General features: G+C 38.3%; 1 protein-coding gene across 3 annotated transcripts; it reads left to right on the top strand.

The window, feature by feature from the left end:
• Positions 1-586: 586 nt before the first annotated feature.
• Positions 587-11,302, top strand: LOC107710650 (probable G-protein coupled receptor 146). 3 transcript variants are annotated; one of them, XM_016515479.1, is made up of 3 exons: positions 587-852; positions 1,743-1,879; positions 8,675-11,302. In XM_016515479.1, the coding sequence occupies exons 2-3, from the start codon at positions 1,805-1,807 to the stop codon at positions 9,716-9,718; spliced, it is 1,119 nt and encodes a 372-aa protein (XP_016370965.1). In that variant the 5' UTR covers positions 587-852; positions 1,743-1,804; the 3' UTR covers positions 9,719-11,302. The 3 variants fall into 3 exon arrangements, with proteins under 3 accessions (XP_016370965.1, XP_016370966.1, XP_016370967.1); XM_016515480.1 differs by lacking the exon at positions 1,743-1,879; XM_016515481.1 differs by lacking the exon at positions 1,743-1,879 and having other exon boundaries at positions 587-860.
• Positions 11,303-20,107: the final 8,805 nt, after the last annotated feature.

The following is a 20,107-nucleotide window of genomic DNA, read 5'->3' as shown; positions in this document are numbered from 1 at the left end:
AGCAAATCTCCATGTAGAATAAAACCATTTCTTTTGAGTCTATTTCATAAAAGTGCTGTTCAATTTTTCTTTTGGTCTAAAGAAATAATACTGCGGGATCCGTAATCCTCTGCCCTGTAGACTCACAGCTGCTTTTGTGGCATGTTTTTGAACGATAGTGAGTGAGTGTGCTGTTGAAAGTTGCTGTATGTCACCCCTCCCTCCGCTCCACTCGTCCAATGACTGCGAACTACGCGAAATTACTAATGCTACTACGGCTGGGGCTAAGCTCATGAATATTAAAAAGGTCGCGCTTACGTGACTTGGTAAACTTCCAGGGGCAAAGGCTTGGTTCATGCATATGAATTACCCTACGCAGGCGTTGTTCGGTGACCTTCCAATAGCGAACGCCTGCCTAATGAATATTAATTAGATATGCGCGTATTTGCTGTGTTACTGTCCAATAGCGAAAGTTTGCGTTATAAATATTAAAAACCAAGGTTTACCTTAGTAGGATTCGAAATTTTGCAGTCGGGCCTCTTGAAGAGGACTGTGGGGGAGGATCACGTGACGTGTGTACACACTGTAGAGTTCGGCACCACTGGATTCGTAGTAAGATCATCAGCGTCCTCCCCTTTCCAGAACAAGCTTTGACGGACCAGAGACGAATATACCATCTGTAACTGTGTTTACGCCACATATCGGCACCTTGATCGATCGCATTTTTACTTACTTCATTTTACACTAGGTCCTGGTAGTCTAGCTACCGATTTGGGAGCTTTTGTCAAAGTATCCGAGGAGAAATGTCAATGGAAATACAGCAGAACCCGATGCCTCCGTAGAGCTGTCTCAGTGCCAAGAACTGGTCCTCTGGTGAGTAGGTTAGCCAATACCTCCCTATATTGAGTTTAAAGTTGTTTTAAAAAAGCATTTTACCCGGTGTATTTCGTCAGCAGTGATGGGAGAGCTCGCTAAATCAGTCAGATTCATGTTTGACACTTTTTAACAGTTTACCGCTCGAAGTGTGGCTTATTTGTGACAGTTAAGTAAAACCGCAACATCAGACAGGTTAAACTCAAACGTGTAATGCCCGGATGAAAAACAAACCAATGATATTCACTGTTCAGTCAAACAAACGCATCTTTTTAATAGACTTTTCCCCGCTGTATGTGTAAAAAAATGCATTTAAAGGTTTGTTTTGACATTATGGGGATATATATATATATATATATATATATATATATATATTGCGTATTCCATTTGAACACTAGATTCTCAATTTTAACTTTAATTTTTTTATTGAAAATAAAAACAAACCGGGGTAGTGAGTCAGTTAATGAACTAACAAATGAAAAGTGGTAAATTGATTTTAAACTTGTGAAAGCTGGTGTGAAAGTTGCTCATTAAGTCTTATTGACTGATTAATGACCAGTGACATTAAAAACGGTGTGTTGTAGTGTAATATTTACTAAATGTAATCAAAAAACGTCTTTTATTTGCGTTTAAACCTCATTTGTGTTGTTTGTGTTTAGAAAGAGCGGCAGATTTCGAGGTTTTCAAACATTAATCCCATTAATTTTGTGTTAAGGAACAAAATAAACGGAAAAGCGCATTACCATGTTGTTGTTGTTTTTCATTTGCCCGAAGTTTAGTCTCATACTATGTCACATTGGCTTATTTTGCAATATATCTGTGTACAAATGATGTTGCTGGGAAGTGACATCGGACTTATTTTTTATTGCCTAAACAACCAAAAACCCTAGAGAGGCTACGTTACCGTTGGATCAGGTCCATGTAGGACTTGTAAGAGGATGGCAGTGTGCCTATGCTTTCTGTTGGAAGATCGCAGACGTCATATGAGACAGCTGAGAAAAGCATGCCTCTTTGCCTGAAGACACTAGTGAGCGCTTTACTCTCCAACACGGTCTGGACTGTCCAGCTGAACATGAGAGGATTACATAACCTGTTATCCAATTTTCTCATACAGTTGTCAGCTTTGATCTCTCGTGTTCTCTTCAGTGCAGATATTTCATTCCAAATATAACATTATCAGTTGGATGTAAAATCATTGGAGTTATTTTTATAAAAAATATTGATCTGCCCCCAGTAACTCACGATTCAGTCACTATTCAGCATTTTCAAGATATGATGTACACACCAAAATGTAATGTTCGCCAGCAAAGTGATGCATAACCAAATTGTGCTATGCAAACCATGCGTGTTTGTGTAACCAAGAATGCTCTTGCACCGAGAATTTGTTTGTCTCGGTTCAAGACTGCCTAGCTAGCGATAATCCATGCACGTGGTACGCAAACACCCAGAGTGATCTCTCCTGCTGATGACTTTACAAAGAAGCGCTGAGAGAACATGCCGTCCCAGGGGTCAGGCCAACTGAGGTGCTGTCAGGAAGACTAATACAGATATGTGCCAGAGGTTTAATTGAGACATTGTTTGTTGGTGTTTCGCAACTTCAGGAAAGTTTTGCAGGTCATCGTTTACCCTGTTGCTTGTAGGTGGTGAAAAGAATAAATGGGGCTGCTGTGGGAGAATGAGAGACTGAATCGGGTCAAGGCAGTGTTGAATAAAATTATGATGATGAAGAATGCGTAAGGTCCCTTTGCAACACCCACACTTTCAAGCGAGACAGACTTTAATTACACACTCACATGGTTGAGTATCCATTTATTAACTTACATTTTCAGCTGATGATTTAAATATTTTTATTTGAATATTTATCAGGCACACTTTATACAAGATGACCACTACTCATTTCTGCCTGTCGCAATTGGCAGAAAGAGGGCTGCTAAGTTAAAGCACTGTACAATGATGGAGAGGCACAAGCATTTCCTCACTTTCATGTCATTTCGCAGTGTAAAAAATGTCCTGGTAAATTTACTGTTAAAAAACTGGCAGTTGTTGTTGCCAGAAATTCACTGTAAGAAATCGATGACATTGTTTCTGTATTACAGGATGGTATATTGATCATCAGAGTAACAAACATACATGACGCTAAAATGATGCAGTAAACATTAACTAAATAACGGAAAATATAACACAAAAAACACATAATGTAGCCTACTATTAAAACTATATTTATAAACTGGTTATTTATTTTTATAAACCAAAATTAAATCTATATAATGAACTAAATCAGAAGTAAATTAAATATAATTGTATGTGTTGTGTATTGTGTAACACATGGACTTCTGGGAAAGTTTCTGTTTTTCACAATAAATTATATGGTAATTCATAGTTTTTACTTCTGAAACCCAATAATTTGGCAGAATTATTCAGTTAATATAATACCATGTTAAATCATTTACAGTTCTTCGCTGTTTTAGTATTTTTATTTTTATTTTACAGTGAATAATTTTTATCTTTTTTATTTCTGTGAAATTTTGAAAAATGTCTCACTTGAAATGTCTCGAAAATGTTTTTTTTTGTTTGCATCATTTTTATGCATCATTTCTATTTAAAAAATGCAGAACCTTAAATTTTTGACTGTAAATACCGGTACTTGTTTTTCCTCTTAGTCTGCTTTCTGTTTTCTAAATCCTAGCAGCTGAAACACAGAAGTGAGAAATCTATTGTAGCACGACATTATTTGACTGAAGAGCGCCCTGTCCTCATCTTCATTTACTATTTGTTGCCTAAACCCTCGCAGCATGCACACACAAAGCTCAGAAAATGCAATCATGTGACATCACTCAGCCGATTCTGAGAATTTGCTGTACATTCCAGCGGGGATATGAGGGGTGTGGAGCAGCCCTCTTTTCATCTGCTCGGCGGTGGGTTGATTTCTCTGAAAGTGTCAAGTGCATTTAGTTTTACTCCCACAACATTTTTTATCCAGATGCAAGGTCAGCCAAGATGTCTTGTTGTTTGTGTGAGGGAGGTAGAATTAATAACAGGGGTCATTGAGAGGTACACTGTGCGGTGGAGTTGATGGACACTTACCTTTGCAGGCATGCTTGCTCATGTATGTGAGCCATGAGCTGCAAGCGTTAGAATTAGAATGCCTCCCTAAATGACACGCTTTACAGCAAGCCGTGATGTCAGCTACCTTTTGCACCCATTCAAGAATGCTTTAGTCTGCCAACCTAGACAGTGTTTGGTCATGGTCTTTTGAAAGAGACAAGATGCTGCAAAGCAGGGATGCACAGTAAGGATGAGCAGGATGGTTGACTATATCAACCAGCTAGAAGATTACTATGATTTGGTTTTAGATTACATTATTTTTTCTAATCTAAAAAATGTATAATACCGTTCAAAGGTTTGAGGTTGGTAAGATTTTAATACATTTATTCAAGAGAAAAAAATAAAATACTTTTATCTAGCAAGGATGCATTAAATTAATCAAAAGTAAAGACATTTATAGTGTTACAAACCATTTCTATTTCAAATAAATGTTGTTCTTTTGAACCTTCTATTCATCAAAGAATCCTGAAAAACTGTATCCTGGTTTCCAACATTGATTATAATAATATTCTTGAACAGCAAATCAGCATATCAGAATGATTTCTGAAGGATCATGTGACACTGAAAACTGGAGTAATTATGCAGAAAATTCAGTTTTTATTGATGCTTTAATGCTAGAATCAGCAACCAAGGTCATCTAGATATACGTTTTATTCCTAGTCTAGAAACATTTGCTTTTCTGTTTCTGATTTTTGAGTCACGTGAGTGTTTCAGCATCTCACACCATAAATGCTTTTCTTTTGAACTTTCTGGTAAAAAAAAAAAAATGGAACGGTTTCCACAAAAATATCAAAATGTTTTTGAGCAGCAAATCTGCATATTAGAATGATTTCTGAAGGATGATGTGACACTGAAGACCGGAGTAATGCTGCTGATAATTCACCATGACTGTTGTGGGCTCTTATTATACATGACTGTCTTAAGGCTGACTAGTCAACGGATCGTTCAGGCATCCAAATGAGTAGTTGATTTTGAAAAGATTATTTATTATAATTTATAAATATTATTATAATCCCTTATGGGCAGCTGGCAGTCTGAAGACCTATCCTCAGATGAAAATGGTTTAGTGGATGAGTAAACATGGAGGCTTTTAACCGTTTGCAACTGAAACTCAGCAGTACTGCCCTTATTTGCACTATTGGTTGCAATGGTCACAAAAAGTGGAGGAAGGGAACAGGATGATGAACAGGAGGATGTTTTTAAGTGAGAGATAGGGACACAGGTAGTGGCTAGTCTTGGCTGCTCTATTGTGTTTGCTAGAATAGCAGTGAAGTCCTTTTGCAAGGTATTTTGTTTCTTTGAAAGTAATTCATGTGGAAAAGCCGACATGGCCTTGGAAGCATCATGGAGTCAGACTTTTACACCTGCCCTTTAGAAACCACGTCATCTTGTTTTCCCACGGTAGTCCTTTTCTCCTGTTCCCAACCTGTAGCCAACAGGACCGAGTCTCATGCCAATGAGAAAAACAGTTTAGCTTTTACAAGTTTTACCTCCAGATGAGTTTAACCCATTTAAGTGTAGACGTGAAGATATATACTGGTAGTTACAGTGGGTACGGAAAGTATTCAGACCCCCTTAAATTTTTCACTCTTTGTTATATTGCAGCCATTTGCTAAAATCATTTAAGTTAATTTTTTTTCCTCATTAATGTACACACAGCACCCCTCTCTGGTCTGATGAGACCAAGATAGAACTTTTTGGCCTTAATTCTAAGTGGTATGTGTGGAGAAAACCAGGCACCTGTCCAATACAGTCCCAACAGTGAAGCATGGTGGTGGCAGCATCATGCTGTGGGGGTGTTTTTCAGCTGCAGGGGCAGGACGACTGGTTGCAATCGAGGGAAAGTTGAATGCGGCCAAGTACAGGGATATCCTGGACTAAAACCTTCTCCAGAGTGCTCAGGACCTCAGACTGGAACTAAGGTTTACCTTCCAACAAGACAATGACCCTAAGCACACAGCTAAAATAATGAAGGAGTGGCTTCACAACAACTCTGTGACTGTTCTTGGATGGCCCAGCCAGAGCCCTGACTTAAACCCAATTGAGCATCTCTGGAGAGACCTAAAAATGGCTGTCCACCAACGTTTACTATCCAACCTGACAGAACTGGAGAGGATCTGCAAGGAGGAATGGCAGAGGATTCCCAAATCCAGGTGTGAAAAACTTGTTGTATCTTTCCCAAAAAGACTCATGGCTGTATTGGATCAAAAGGGTGCTTCTACTAAATACTGAGTAAAGGGTCTGAATACTTAGGACCATTTGATATTTCAGTTTTTCTTTTTTAATAAATCTGCAAAAATGTCAACAATTCTGTGTTTTTCTGTCAATATGGGGTGCTGTGTGTACATTAATGAGGAAAAAAAATTAACTTAAATGATTTTAGCAAATGGCTGCAATATAACAAAGAGTGAAAAATTTAAGGGGGTCTGAATACTTTTCGTACCCACTGTATATACCGGTTAGACCACAACATAAAGTGCTGTGTGTACATACAGAGCTGTTGATGCAAACACATGCTGGTTCACTATAGGTGTATGACTACAAGGTGAAAAGGGTAAATGATTGTCTCCACCTTCTAGCGAGAGCCATAGAGGAGCAATCCGTGGCTGCCTGTCTCCAGGCCAGAACAGCCCCTCTGTGACTGTTATGTAAGCAGACAGAGAAACACTCACTCAACAGTCATTATGTCTGCTCAGATGTGCTCAGCATTGTCTGGGAAAACTCCAGGTCTACAACCAAATACATGCTGACGTGCACACAAAAGCCAGAGGCCTTGTGTAAGCAAAATGTTCCTAAGACTGTTGTTCTCAAATAATGTGTGTGTTCCTTTATTTATTTATGTAATAGCTGTGTGATTTGTACACACTCAAAGAGCATATTTTTAAAATCATTTAAAATAAAATTTGTTACAATTTTGGCTGACAGTTGTCATGCAAATAATTGCAATAAATGATTTCATTCAATTGTTGTTTTTGATGTTGTTATAGGCAATATATTCTCTTAAAATATATTCTGTAGTCACTTAAAATTCATTTGGATGGGAGTATGTGTGAATGGAAAGTGCACAGTGATTGTGAATATCCCTAATAAACATACTAAGGACAAATAATTGTGACTAGCACACATGCTCATCGCATATAAAAAGAGCTGTTGCTCAAGGGAATGCAGGTTCAGATTTGGCTCTTTCTTCTTCAACTTTCCTCTCTTTACTGTCTTTTAAATAAAAAGTCCAGAAAGCCAGTTAAATTAAATTAAATAATAATGTAGCCTGTGTGTCATCATAGGCTAATATGAAAGTGAGGCTAGTGCTCACATTGTGTTCAGGGAGAGCGTTATGTCATTATGTTTTAATGGGTGGACTGCAGAGCAGTTCTCTGCATGTGCCCGCGTTATGACCTCACTCTGAACTCAAACCTCACACTGTGCATCCACTGCACCCTTGACATGTCACATCTCATGCCATAAATCTCCACGCCTCACAGTCTCAGAGCTGAATTATGCCATCCTTTGGTCACAGCACGTGCATTGTCCCCGCCCAATGAGCCAAGGTGCTGAGCTGTAGAGGTGGAACCTATTGTTATGGAAAGAAATGCCTGATGACATATAATGCTGCTCCTTTTTTGGTACAACATGAACCTCAATGGCACGTGGTAACTGAGATGAAATCCCTGGGTTTAGGGTCTTGCTGTCTTGGTTTAGGGTCTTGCTACATTTGCGGTGTTTCTTCAAATCTAATGGTCATGCCATGCCTGTGCTGTTTATGCATGGTTTCAGTTTTCTACTCTGTGTGATGGTATAACATCAAGAAGGTTTTTGCAAAGCCATTGATCAAAAAACGCCCTATTTAGCATTACAGGTGCACTGTGTCATTATAGGCTGTCTGTACATATCAATGGCTTATAAAGTTACTCTGTGTAATGGAATGACCACCATGCTGAGATCACGTGATTAGCTGTGTCTTGCCATTTGAAAAAATTAGCACAAACCTGCAAATGTTCTTTTAATTTTGCAGTTTTCCAGAGTACATCAATATGTTATGTTGCAAATTTCAACTCAGTCCGCTTTAATAAATGCTGTGGTAGCTCCAGAGCTGGTGGGGGCAGTAGAGAGCTTAATGTTATCGGATCAGTTGTTTAGAAAGACAAGCCATGTAATTATTTAGTGCACCTTTAAAATACAATTTTAATTAACAGTTGATCACAGGAGAGTATCTGTGATCTATTCATCATCTTGGTGTCTAGGGGTGTCACCAGAGGTGTGCAGTCCTGCTCCTAGAGATCCAACTTCCAACAGAGTTTAGCTCAGGGCTGTCCAAACTCAGTCCTGGAGGGCCGGTGTCCTGCAGAGCTTAGCTCCAACTTGGCTCAACACACCTGACTGGAAGTTTCTATGCCTAGTAATAGCTTGATTAGCTGGTTCAGGTGTGTTTAATTAGGGTTGGAGCTAAACTCTACAGGACACCGGCCCTCCAGGACCGAGTTTGGACAGCCCTGGTTTAGCTCTATGCCTAATTAAACACACCTGAACCAGATAATCAAGACCTTCAGGATCACTAGAAGCTCCCAGGCAGTGGGTTGGAGCTAAAATCTCCAGGAAAGTGGCCCTTCTAGAGCAGGATTGGACACCCCTTACCCCGTCGGTTAATAAATGCCTTTTTTTTAATTTCTAACCAAACCAAACCAATCCATTGATACATTGCTCATTTTCTTTTTTACAGCTGATTCAGAAAGAAGGATCGGACACCTTTGGAAATCTAGAAATGTGGAGCTGCATGGTTTACAATGAGACGAACGACAGCGTGGACCTCCAGCTCTGCCAGGACTTTGGACTCATTCTGTCTATCTTCTCTCTTGTGTATCTCATCGTCTGCTTTCCATTGGGGCTTTGCTACAATGCCCTGCTGGTGGTGGTTAACCTTTCCAACAAGGTCACCATGACCATGCCTGATGTCTACTTTGTGAACATAGCCATTGCTGGCCTGGTGCTCAACTTGGTGGCTCCAGTAGAGCTTCTGGGGCCCAGTTTTACACGCTGGCCCATGTGGGAGTATAACAACGAGCTCTACATTACCCTTCTCATTCTCTTCAACATCTCCTCTCTGGTCATCATGTACTCCACAACCTTGCTCAGTCTGGACTATTACATCGAGCGAGCTCTCCCACGCACTTACATGTCCAGCGTCTACAACACCAAGCACGTTTGCGGCTTCATCTGGGGCGGTGCCATTCTCACCAGCTTCTCTTCGCTGCTCTTCTACGTGTGCAACCACGTCTCCACTAAGATCATCGAGTGCTCCAAGATGCAGAACAAAGAGGCGGCTGACGCCATCATGATGTTCATTGGGTACGTGGTGCCGGCGGTGGCAGTGCTTTATGCATTCGTGCTAATCCTCCGCATCCGGAAAGAGTCCACCCCTTTGGACCAGGACTCTGGGAGGCTTGATCCATCCATCCACAGGTTGCTGCTGGCCTCCGTGTGCATGCAGTTTCTTCTATGGACTCCATACTACATGACCTTACTGGTGCACACAGTGGCCGGAGCTCCCGGGAGCCATTCCAACAGGCAGCACCTTACCACATACTTCTTCCTGAGATGTTTATCTGAGCTGCTTGCCTTCTGCAGTAGCTTTGCCATTCCCATCATGTACAGGCAAATGAATAAGAACTTTTCCCATAAACTGCAGCGGCTTCTGAAGAGACTGCACTGCGGGGACCAGCCGTGCCCTCACGAACGCTCAGCAGTACAGCAGGTGGTTACATGAGGGCTCATGTCCAGTCAGACCTGCTTCTCCCTCACTGGCACTTACTCCGAATCCACAGAAGTAGAGCCAGCACATGAACCTGGATATATATTGCGTGCTGAAAGGAAGTATTTTGCTCACCACAAGGAGTGGTATGTGTCTCTGTGAAATTGTAGAACCTCCGTAACACTTAACGACTTAACTTTATTTGTCCATCTCTGCGGTGAATGGGCGACCAAGAAGAAACCACTAAGTGCTGTTTTTGTGTAAGCTATGTCTATTCTTTGGGTTCTTGGGCCTGAGGAAAATCTCAAACCATCTGATGGTCCTTTCAGTGGAGGGGGGAAATGTTGAACGTTTGTAATATTTTACAGGATATGTGGCATAGCCTTCTAATGTGATGCTTTTAGACCAACCTATTCCCTTTTAGCTCAAGGCTATATTTCGCACCAGGCTCTCTGTGTTGTGATCCACAACAGCATAAGCTCTTCATTCTGGATTGAGTTTTCTGGTCACACTTTCCATAAAACCTCTCTGGTAGATGCTAGTAAATGCAATATAATTACCTCAATTTCACACACCAATGGGCATTACATTGGAACGGTTTAACCATATTTTACAGCACTCAGAAATAACCCAATGAGACTGATATCATGGAGTGGGAAAGATTGTTTGTGTGTGTTCTCGAGAGCTTGCTGCTAAGGTGATGTGCATTATAACTGCACAGCTGCTCAGCCATATTAAATCCAATCAAATGTGTATAGCTTACTAAGAGGAAGCTATAGAAATGATCCACTAGACAATGGATCACAGTTTTAAGGTCAACTAGTTAGATATTTAATCTTTATTCAATACCTTTTCAATCATTAGTCTGTTACTACTGTAATTATTATCTGTGCACCATGAGGAAGTGGTTAACAATTCATGTTTCGAGATGTGAATCCAAGTTGCACAAGTCCTGTTGATACAATCAAATATATTTGGTTTCATTTAACAGCTCTATGCAGTAGATTATTCGGTAAAACCGCTCAAATTTGTACTGGAGCATATACAGTTGATTTCTGAAAGTACTGATCGGACTTCAGTGCTTCTAAGCGATGAATCACATTGGGATAACATTTCCTTTCTGATGCGCATATTTAAAAGAGATAGTTTTTATTGAGATTAGTTGCATGAATGATTTCATTGTATGCATATATAGAGAGATATGCATCAATGCTCTCAGTCTGAGAGAAAATTGTAGACGTTTCCAGAAAATAATACTCAGAGGCAGGATGAGAAATAGTACAGTTTAAGCTAGTAAATGGTGTTATTATCGAAAATGTCTTTACGCTTGGTTTTTCTCGAGTCAGTGGATGCTAAATTAGTATATATTGGAGAGAAAGCACTGTATGTGAATGGAAGAGTGAAGAAGTGTCATTTGAATCCACTCATGTTTGCAAAGGAAAGAATGTATTTAAAGTCATGAAGGGGATTAAAATCAGTTAACCCTTAATCATAAACGATGAAACCGCATCAAATCGCAATGTTATGGCTGTTAGCGTGCTAATGCCAGTATGTATCATATTAAGAATGTGTATATATTGTACTTCAGAGATTTACTGGAAAAAAAAAACATGCCATTTTAGATTACAGTATTATTTTCTCAGAGATTTATTTAGATACTAAAGTGTCATTCATCCTCTGTCCCATACTGAGTCAAAGACTTGTTCAATAAACTAACATGAATATAATCCTGCTTGGCTCTTCATTGATTCCCCACATCTAAGAACATCACAGCTTTCCAGATGACAAATGATGAAGCTTGTTTTGGTTTGCATCAACAAAACAGGTATGGATGACTACACTCACTCATTCATACCAACGAAAATAAAATAAATAGTTTATGCCACAGATGCCAAAACATATTTTCCTTGCTTGGTACGAGCCTTGGAATAGTGCCAGGGCCCAGGAGCAAAACCACACTGAAATGTTCTTTGGCAGAAACATTTTGTTTAGTTGCCCATCTGCAGCGCAGCAACAACCACAGACATTAGTACTGTGAAAGACATGTTCTGCTTGTTCTTCAATTGACAACTGCCTTCATTTCTAAAAAACACATTCTGTAGCATAATGAACTTTTTCAATAAGAAGTTGAGTTTGGCTAAGTTCAAATAGCTTGTTAACGGAAAATGCATTGCAAAAATAATTATTGTTACCTTACAGGTTTCCGAAACAATCTCCCAAAAATCTTCAGCCGCCATTGGTTCAAAAAAAACAAAACAGATATGCCATTTGTTGAGACAATGTATCTGTTGTCAGGCTGGTTAGGATCCTTAAACAAAAAGTGCACTGTTAGAAAAAAAAAACGTGCTTATAGTTGACTGGGATAGAAGAAAGCATTTTCAAGGGGACATCGGATGCCCATTTTCCACAAGTTGGTATGAATCTTTAGCGTCTTACCTTGTCAAAAACAGCTCTGTTCACAGCGACTGAAAAAAAAACTTGTGTCCACACACTGCTAAGACACATTTATATGCAAACACCATGTAAAAGTGAAGTTTGCATCCGATGTCCCCTTTAACATCAGAAAAGGACTTTATTTTATTGCCGTTATGTATGAAAGTCAAACATTTTTAGTTTGCAGTTTAAACAGGAATACATAATTCCAAACCACCTAAATGTTTGTAGAGTAAATTGTAAAGAGACTGTCCAGTGTTGACTATTTCAAATAATCTTTACCAAGCGATTCGCTTAGCTGACCTAAGACGCTGCAGTGTTGACGCTCGCAGAATAAGAACTCACCTGGGTTTTGTTATATACTGACTCACAGTGGGGGTACCTCTAGTCAACAGAGTCAGCGGTATGTGTGTGTGTGTGTGTGTGTGTCTGGAATCAAGCGAGTTTGGTCAGAGTGGGAGTAGACCGAGGGGCCCCGTTCAGGCCGCAGCACTGTGTGCTGTCTCTCTGAAGTGCCTGTGGCGTCCCCAAACCAAGCCACAAAACTCCTGTGAAAGAAGAACATTCTAGACATTCTGAGAATTGTTTTGGCTTCTGAACACCCCCAGCGCAACATATCCGTCTGTCACAACACAAGAACAACATTGTCTGATATGGAACAGTGGATCCACGGTGAGTATCGGAATGTTAGACAAGGAACCAACCAGGAAACATGAACAATTCCATGTTGTTTGGCATAACACTCCCAAACTTTATCGTAAGTGTATTTCTTCAACTATTTTCTTTTTGTTACATGAAGGTCACATATTTGGAAGACACACCATACTTGAAAACATTTTACCATACCTTCATTGTTTTATTTATTTATTTATTTTTTACACACAGAAAGAAATCAAGCAAGACAATAACATTATTTTATTGTTTATTAATTTTATTTCATTTTATACACACTGGATGAAATCAAATGAGACAATAACATTATTTTAGTTTAGTTTTAATTAAGATATGTAATTGTTTTATCCATGTCCTAATTGTAAATATACAAAAGTCATGTTAAATAAGAATTACATTTAAAAACTGACAATCTAAAGAAAGATAAATCACTTATTTATTGTGTGAATTGCAAGTTTAAAATGTCATTTCCGTCATTTGACTAGAAGACTAAATGAATTGGTGAATTATCATTTTTGTTGAATATGTCCACTGCTGGACATTGTATATATTAAATAATTATACCTGAAAAGTCATGAAGTTATAAGAAAGTTTATTTTCCATAGGGCCAAAATTTTCATTGTTAAAGAAACACCAGTAAATGTGCAACTGATAGTGTCTGTGAAAAGCATTACAGACATATATTTTGTGTTTGTAGTCATTTTATTTTCAATAGATCCGTCAGCCAAACTGTTCTTGACTGGCCACATTTGTAATTACTTTAGAGGGGATGAAATTTGAGCTTAACCAAATTGAGGCACTGTTGCATTAAGAACAGCCCTTTAATCTACTTTGAAAGGGACCCTTCATAATCATGTCACTGCCTCTGCATGCCTTTGCTTCATATATGCATGTTCAAACTCTTGTTTTTGCCAAAGCATGCAGAAATTGTTTTGTACACACAACCTAAACAAAACCCAAATTTGCTGGGTCTGCTAAATACAGAACTGTCAAAGCACAGATCCGCTCAGCTGTTTTTCATTTTTACATCTGTATAGAATAAACTACATTTGGACTGAATAAAATAATGGATGCCATGGATGCCTTTCTCCATTAATAATTCAAGAAGGGCAAATCAGAACCTAAGAGTTCACCTCACAAGCACGAGCCATGATCAATACACTTTCTCTTTTAGCAGCAATTGATGCCAACTTGGATATTTACCTCACCTCACACATCTCTCTGGAATACTTGGTCAATCACTGCATTCAGTGGTCAGATATTAATATTCACATCTGTAGCAACACTATAAGGCACTGCTTTCACATCTCACCACTGACTCGTACTTTCATGTTTCATACAAATGTAATCTTGTGTCTCAGTTATTGATTGTGGTCAAAATTACCTCATAGGATTTCAGTATTTATATTACTGTAATATTGTTGCAGCGTTTGCTTGTGTCTAGGCTGTTTGTTTTGTAAATTGTAATTGACAATTGTAATATATGTTTTCTTAGTGAAAGACATCACGAAATCAGAATGGACAATTCTTATTTTTATGGACTATTGCAGTGTTTATATAAATGATTGACCATGGACAAAATCAAGTTCCTTACATTTTTTATTTTCTGAGAAGCTGATGTACTTGGTTATATGTCACAAAAGGGAAGAACAAACGTTCACAGTTTCTTTTTCCACTTTAATTCCTGGCTAACTGTACATTATTCCATATATTTCTCATGTGCTTTATCTTATGATGTTAAAAACTCTTTATAATCACTCAACAGGACCTGCTTTCTAGAGACAGGTGGATGAGGCAACCTCCCCCACTAAATTGCTGAAGCTTTACCCAGAAATCCACACCTGCATGAAAGTTCAACATCCTGTTGGTATGTCCCGCCCAAAGAGAAGGCAAGCGACCACGACAGCTTTGTTTTTTTAGTGATGTTGAAACAGCCTGTGTTTATTCTCTTAATGGAACCTCTCATCATTCCAATGGCCTCAAAACATGACTTCACAGTTTCCTTAATCTGAAAGACTCTAAATAATTAACTCAAAATCCAATGGCAAACAGGCAAGAGGTTTGCACAACAGGTTTTAAATCCCACGTATTGGATAACACATCCCGAATAATGTTCTAACTCCGGACTTGAGCTCAATTTACCCCTAAGAAGCCAGGGTCTCTAATGTTCTCTGGTCTTGTTTCAAAGTAAACTTGGGTTGAGCTTAAAAAGTAATTGTTTTGCAGACCCCAGCTTAAATCGGCCACACTAGACCACCAAGGTTGCACATTTGGTTTGTCTCTTAAAGTTTTTGCTGTTTGACTTGGCTCTTGCCCAGATCTCTAACAAAAATTAGGACAGCGATTCCTTTTGGAAGTTCAGGGTCACATCAGGCAATCCAACTCATTCAGTTACTACATTATGGTGAAACACCATTCTGTATTTATATATAAAAATACAATGACAGCCTGACTAAAAGATTTAAAACTGTCAAATGGGTGAAGTTTGACCCCTTTTCTATCTGTACGACATTATAAAAATGGGTCAGGAGCTTTGTATTTACATGTCTGGTTTACCCAACCCACCTCTATTCTAACCCCGATAAGCGCGGGGAAATGGGATGGGTCAATTCAGTCATGGGACCCAGATTTACCACTCTTTAGATAATGTTATCATTTTTCCACCAGAAATATCTATGATTGGCACATCGAATGCCTTAGGCGATTACACGCTCCCTTCCTCCTTTTGCACCACCAAAATGATCTGGCATGAACTGCATGCTTTGATAAATCAGACCCGATGTGGAAAGACAGTCCAGCCTTGCTGGAGAGACCCAGACTACAGCAGATGGCTGAAACCCAATCCTCCACGCTCCACGCTGCCAGACCGGCTCGGTATTTTTCCTCTTTGCAAATGTACCAGAGATTTGGAAAAACAACAACAATGAAATCCTGGTGTCAGCAGACCATCTAAGAATTGGACCATGGGAACCACACAGGGGAGAGTGCCCAGGTTGGCCGTGTTTGACGCTGTGGTTGTGTGGGTTGGAAGGTAGGGAGAGTGTGTCTTTTTAAGTAAGAATGTCCCTTGTGTCTTTCTACTCAACGAGACAAGTGTGTCTCCACCAGACCACAGGAATGGCGCTCTAGAAGACATCATCCTGACACGGTTTCTTTCTGTTAAGTGGTGTTTCCAAAAACATTTTGATATAGTAAACATATTTCATGTTTGCTCTCATAGCTCAATTTATGGGTCAATATATCGTGACCTAAATGTTTACATGTTTCATAATAATTTTCCAGTCATCCAACCATGAAAATAGCCATATAGCCATACATTTTACATGTATCTCTAGTAATGCATTAACACTCTCAGATTAGATGAACTATTTTCTCCTTTGTGAGCATCAATGAAACATACAGTGTGGTCCAAGGTCTGAGACGGGATGAAAAATCTAATTTAACCCTGGAAATAACCAGAACATTTAAGGATTCAAAAAATGTTAAACAAAGAAATGTTATGGAGAAAAATTATATTATAATGTATGCTATACGGTCTGTACAGTAGAAAAACCATTATATGGAGAGTCCCCACAAGGATAGCTGACCAGACATGTGTGTGTGTGTGTGTGTGTGTGTGTGTGTGTGTGTGAAACTTTTGAAACCATTAGTGAGAATATACTAGAGAAATTTATAATTAATGAATAAATAAATACATATAATTACAATTTTGTACAGATGTCCGTTTGTTCTTCTTCCAATGAAACTCAAGACGCTGTTTGGATCATCTCAAATCATGCTGTTTTGCAAGAGTAATGTTATTAAAAGATAAACTAAAATTAAATAACTAATTACAGATTTAGGTTCAATTAACATGCCAGTCTTTATTTTTCTTCTTTTTAGGGCAGATATATATATATATATGGAACCAGTTGGATTGCATCACATTTTGTTGGACAGTGAGTCACTGATTTTTACAGTAAAGCATTCAAAGTGAAAGGCTGATGGTATTGTGTTCCCAAAAATAAAAGGCCCACAGTAAAACAAATAAAAATAATAAAAAAGAAATGTATCATCATAAACCACAGCTTTCAAATGAACAAAGTGGAAGAGGTCACAAAGGAGGTGTTTACTTGTCAGCCATACCCCAGGGGTGCTGCGGTCAGGTGAGGCAGCAGGGTGTCAGGCGGTGTGTTTTGCTGCTTGTTATTGAGGAGACAGCTGGAGCACAATGCTGCGCTCACTCCTCGGCTCGGTTCCCACAGGTGCAGGACTCTGTCACAACAATCTCTGCACTGACTCGCTCAAGGCCACTGACCTCTAACATGCCTGCCTTTGTGAAAGCTGCTGCTCTCATGTCTTGACCACTGAAAATAGCATCTGACCAAACCATTCAACAAAGCATTTGAACATCTGATGGTATGACGTTACATGTCTATGCATTCCCAGGGAATTTCATTCAATTCACCTACATAAAGGAATTTGTCATTAAGGAAAAGAGGCTTTTTTTTTTGGAGACAATATATCCATAATTTACACTTTAACTCCACCCTGTGTTCAAAAAGAATACTGCAACAGGATGAACTTTCTGTTGAATGGATATTCAGAAACCTTTCTTTTCTATTTTTATCCACAGCAGAAATATGAAAGGGTCACACTGAGCATTAAATCTTTGTGCACTTCCCATGTGCTGACACTCATTTCCTGACTTAACTCAGACACAACATGTTCGAAAGAATCACTAAAAGACATTAGCAGAATGATTCACTGCAAAAACACGAAAACCCCTGAACACAATCCATTCAGAATGCTTCCTATTACAGTACAATGCTTGTTCTGGATCAAGTCAATGTCATCCTGTAGCTGCAGCTGCCTGATGCTAGACAGAGCTTTGTAGGCATTTTGACACATTGCTTTAATCTTCATGTTAGCCATGTTTCCTGTGTTGTGAATTCATTTAGTTCTGGGTTGGATCCCATCACACTGTCCATGCTGCACTCAAAATCTATCATGTCAGTGTATGCTGCATGTATGCATGCTAGGGTGAGTACATACAAAAGATTACATGAGCATAATCACAATTAAGTTCATGAATAAACTGATCATTATTTTTTTATGCATTATTATTTTTTTTGTGATTCCTTCTGCGAGTTACCTTTTTAGACCAGTAGGTGGCGACAAATGTCATAAAATGATTCACTCAACAGTTTGGTTCAGAGACCATGATTCATTCAAACAAAATACCACGACTGTTTGTTTACTCAGAGACTCAGTGGTTGGTTTTGCTTTGACTTTGTTTGGAGACATATTTATTCACTGGTGAAGCAAATATAAGTTAAAGTAACTGGCAATGTTATATAAAATGTAAGTTATTCAATATTAATATCATAATTTCATATTTTTTAACGTTGCGGTTTTTTTTTTAGATGAATTATGGTAGATAATTCACAGAATGACTGACTGCCTACCTGTATACTTATCTACCTATCTATCTAGCATCCATCTGTTTCAAAGGCTGTTGGTGTTTTACTGCCACTGTTGTTCATTTCAGCTGGAAACTAGTGAATTGTATGTATAGGTACGTTTTTGGATTTTTTTTTTTTTTTATGTATGTATAGAGGCACGTTTGAGCTTGGGTTGGTTTCATCTCTCCACTCGAAATGTGAAAAATAAAATAAAAATAAAAAATGTCATGTACATAGCAAAGTTATGTTTTCCAATCTTGAATCCATCATCACTTAACTTACCTTTGCTGTGTTGCTATGGTGATTCTTATAATTAATTGGTTCAGTCCAAGAATTATGCAGCGCTTTTCTGGATTGTCAGTCAGTGGCTCACCTTTGTGTGGAAAACAACCCTTGTGAATAGATGTGCAGTAATACGGGTGCTTTCAATTATCATTCAGTTCGAGTGTTAGATCAAACTCTCCTTTCAGTCTATTATGATCCTACAGCACTATTGTTCAGTGTCTCAGAACAAGTGAACCAAATGGCAAGATTCGTTATTTAGTGCTCTGTCTCTAAAATGCGGAGTGTATCAACTAATTTGATGGATCTTCAGAGCTCACAGTAGGACTGTTTTTAGATACAGCACAGTTCCTAGAACATCACGCCACGACATTAACACGTAAATGTGTGAGGGGAAGATTGTGACACTCAGTTTGCATTTAACACTAATACATGCAGGTTGTAGAGCACCAAGCTTCCACCACATGTTGCCACCCAACAAATGTAATTACCTCCCTACAGAGGGACACGGTCGGGCATGTAAAGTGAGAAAAGCAGTTTCTGTCTGTAACTCATCAGTTGTTCCCGGCATCGTAATTAATCAGTTCCCTCCAGATTGTTCTATGAGTCCCTGTGAAAATTGCATTGATAGAGAGTTTAATAGAAGGAGACAAACAACAGCCTCCCTATTTAAGAGCAACACCTCTGGGAAAATGTTACTTGGGTGCAGGTGGAGACTTTGGGACTGTAATTAAAAGCACAAGCATAACAAAAAATGTTTAATTCTTCAGGATTGAATCCCTTGTTCTATGAGCACTATTTCATCTGTTTAAATTTTATTCGGCCTAAAATTAACAGCATAAAAGGTAGCAAATTTGAAACTCATCAAATATCTGTAAATATTGCTGTTGTTCTTGTTAAATAACACTAAAACTGAAAATAAAAAAATGAAGCTATGATGTCCAAAATCAAAACTAATAAAATGAGAAAAGCACATAACAAAATAACTAAACCTTAAACGAAGTTTATAAAAAATAAAAGCTAATAATATTAATGAAAATATTAATACCAAAATATAAATACCAAAATATTAATGAATACAGCCATGATACATAAATAATACAAGAAGAAGAAGAAAGAAAAAAAACACTGGTAAATATCTGTAATTTTGAAATAATCTGTTGAAGTGATTAATTTCATTTTAAGATTTTAATTTCATTTTAAGAATTCATTTTAAGTAGTTCATTTTATTTAACTTATTTTAATGACCCCAAATCCAGTATTTAGCTGTTTACCACATTTTGCATGCAACCTGACTGACACAAACCTTACTGATGTTTCAATAAAATTGTGACTCCCAGGAAGTGACATCATTTAGACACTTTGGCAAAAAGACAAGTAAATAATCTCCTTCCATTTTCTCAATTTTTATGCAAATTATAGTGTATTTATTAAACCAAATCATTTAACCGATTACCAAAGGTTTTTAAAAACAAATAAATAAATGACCAAACAAATAAAGATATTAGATAGATAGGTAGATAGACAGACAGACAGACAGACTGATTAATTTCATTTTAAGATTTTAATTTCA

Source organism: Sinocyclocheilus rhinocerous, unplaced genomic scaffold (genome assembly GCF_001515625.1).
Source record: "Sinocyclocheilus rhinocerous isolate Xijiao unplaced genomic scaffold, SAMN03320098_v1.1 scaffold5528, whole genome shotgun sequence".
NCBI classification, from domain to species: Eukaryota; Metazoa; Chordata; class Actinopteri; order Cypriniformes; family Cyprinidae; genus Sinocyclocheilus; species Sinocyclocheilus rhinocerous.
This window is presented reverse-complemented; position numbering and strand designations above follow the sequence as displayed.

Excerpts from the sequence above, each read along its gene's own strand:
- LOC107710650 (XM_016515479.1), top strand. The coding sequence starts at position 1,805 with ATGCTTTCTGTTGGAAGATCGCAGACGTCATATGAGACAGCTGAGAAA. Across the intron at positions 1,880-8,674 it reads CTCTTTGCCTGAAGACACTA|CTGATTCAGAAAGAAGGATC; the intron begins GTGAGCGCTTTA and ends TCTTTTTTACAG.